The sequence below is a fragment of the Eimeria necatrix genome, genomic scaffold (assembly GCF_000499385.1).
Source record: "Eimeria necatrix Houghton genomic scaffold, Enh_scaff458, whole genome shotgun sequence".
Classification (NCBI taxonomy): Eukaryota; Apicomplexa; class Conoidasida; order Eucoccidiorida; family Eimeriidae; genus Eimeria; species Eimeria necatrix.
The window spans coordinates 1-2,698 of record NW_013654343.1 but is presented as its reverse complement, the minus strand read 5'-3'; the positions used below and the strand labels follow the sequence as shown (position 1 = coordinate 2,698).

Here is a 2,698-nt window from a genome sequence, read left to right as displayed (position 1 = left end):
GCTGCTGCTGCTGGTGCTGCAGCTAGTGCTGCTGCAGCAGCTGCTGCAGCTGCTGGTGCTGCAGCTAGTGCTGCTGCAGCTGCTGGTTGCCATTTGTGTGGGGGCCCCCACGGGGGCCCCGTGGAAACAAATGATGGAACAGTAAATAAAAAAGTAATTAAACAAAAACAAACAAATGAGTAATAAGTGACCAGTAATAAACAAATGGAGAGAAAAGTGGCAATGCAATAAAGAGTTGGATTAAATAGAGGAAGTGCATGCATGCAAAAAAAGTCCATTTGAGCAGTAAATTTGTCTTTAAAAGAGCAGAAATTGCATATAATATTAAATAAAATAAATAAATTCAATTATTTAGTCTAAAACGCAAATAAATGCAAGTTGCTGGTGCCCTACTATTTTGTGCGGGGGCACTTGCTGTGAGGTGTATGTACACCTGAACGCATGCAAAAAAGCAGACTAAAATGCCCTTTTTGACTTCTTTAATAGTCTTTTTATAAAAAAAGAAGAAAACCAAAAATATATTTGAAGAGCAAATGGAGAAAAAGGAGAAAAATTGCGCATTTGCATGCGATCAAGTGTACGTACACCAGAGATGCACTACTAAGCTACTGCAGTGTACATACACCTGAGCACAAACTTACATTTTTATTTTTTAAATGAATACTTATATTCATATTTACTTATTTATATCCATTTAAAGGCCTTCTTAAGCAACAAAGAACTGAATACAAACAAATAAATAATAAATAAAGTAAATAAATCAATAAATAAATAAATAAATAAATAAATGAACCTTTTCGTGGCAACGTGGGGTGTACGTACACCTCCCCGGCCCAAGTATTCTTCATTCCAACATGCAAATGTGATCTTTGTTTCTTCTTTTTGCACAAATGCACTTGAGGAAAAATAAGTCTATTTTAAATAAATATATTTGTCCAAAATCTATTTTAAATAAATATATTTGTCTTAGTCTTTTTGTCAATGGGACCCGGTGTAATACCCCGAAAATATCCGGTTTTGCTGCTGCTGCAGCTTATTGTGCTGCTGCTGCTGCTGCGGCATACTTCGCTGCTGCTGCTGCTGCAGCAGCGAAGTATGCTGCAGCGGCAGCAGCTGCAGCTGCAGCAGCACAATATGCTGCTGCAGCAGCATGTTTCATTTTGCTGCTGCAGCAAAGTTTTGCTGCTGCAGCGCAGCACCCCACACCGAAGGTTGTGTGCAGCTTTTGCTGCTGCAGGAGTGGTAAGGCCTTGAGGGTTTATTTGGAATTGTTTGGACTTTTATTTTCTTTTTATTTATTTATTTAATTTACTTTTATCTCTTTTTATTTTTAAACCTCCATTTAATATTTAATTCTCCATTTAATGCCTTTCCCGCAAGTGCATGCAGCTGCTAGGGCCAGAGACAAGTGTGGGAAGCAGCAAAGGTTGTTTGTCTTGCTGCAGCTGCCGCCTAAACCCTAAACCCTAAACCCTAAACCCTAAACCCTAGGGTGGGGACTGCCGTGCAGCTCGGAGCCGCGTCGAGTCGCTCTGCCGGCGGGAATGGCAAGAGTTGAAGGGTTAGGGTTTAGGGTTTAGGGTTTGGAAAGCCAGAGGCAGAACACCAGCTAGAGACTGTGACAGCAGCAGCAGCAACAGCAGCAGCAGCAGCAGCAGCAGCAGCAGCAGCAGCGGCGGGACCCGGGGTGGGTGTATCTGGGCCCTCGTCTCAGGCTCGACGGGCGGTTTTAGCGGCGGGGTGTAGTTGGAGGAAAAGCTGGTAGTGTTAAGGGTTTGGAATTAGGGTTTAGGGTTTAGGGTTTAGGGTTGGAAGGTGGGGCAGCGGTTTGGCTAGAGGTAGTGCTCGCGGCGCAGCAGCAGCAGAGGGGCTGCGGGTTTGGGGTTAGTCGGGGGGAGTGTGTGTTTGCAAAATGGGAGAGAAGTATTAGAAAAGGTGGAAGAAAGCGAATAAAAAAAGGCGGGGGGCTGAGGGTTTTGGCAAACCCTAATTTAGGGTTTGGGCAAGGCTGCTGGCTGACTGCCTCGCGGCGCCCATTGACTGGCGGGCGGCTGCTGCGCCTCGGCGCGGCTGTTTGCCGCGGCTTTGGGGGCACCATTCTCGAGCTTTCTTTCTTTAATGAGTGAAAAAGAGTTAATTTGGCATTAAAAGAAGAAAAACAAATTAAAATAACAATTCTTTCCGTCGGATTCTCTGCGGCGGCGGCTGTGCGCGCGGCAGGCGCAAGCTGTCCATACACCTGAACGGCTCCTTCGCGGCTTCTTCCGTTTGCACTTCTCTTCCGCTTTTCGGAGGACTTCAAATGCATTTAAGTTCTTCTTTTCTATTTTCGGATCTGTAGAAGACCCGAGTTGAGTTGTCTAGGGGGTCGGCCTTGCGAATTCGAGATGGGTCTCAGCCGCCCGGCTCCGCAGCCGCGGGCTGCTGCTCCTGCGGGGGCTTCCAGCCCTTCTTTGCAGCCTTCTGCGCTTCCCGCCGCCGCTGCTGCTGCTCCCGCCGCTGCTGCTGCTCCCGCTGCTGCTGCTGCTCCCGCTGCTGCTGCTGCTCCTGCAGCAGCAGCAGGCGAGGGGGCGCAGCAGCAGCGCGCCGCCAGCGCTGCTTCCCAGGCGGCTCTCCAGGCGCAGCCGGAGGACCCCGGCGGCGCCGCGACCCTCGCAGCCGCATCCGCAGCAACAGCAGCAGCAGCTCGTCGTCGTCG

At 48.5% G+C, this 2,698-nt stretch overlaps 1 protein-coding gene across 1 annotated transcript; it reads right to left on the bottom strand.

Annotated features, from left to right (window-relative positions):
• Positions 1-2,394: 2,394 nt before the first annotated feature.
• Positions 2,395-2,698, bottom strand: ENH_00055650 (hypothetical protein; the record flags this gene model as incomplete). Its single annotated transcript, XM_013581603.1, has 1 exon — positions 2,395-2,698. A coding segment is annotated over one exon (304 nt), but the record flags the coding sequence as incomplete, so codon positions are not given.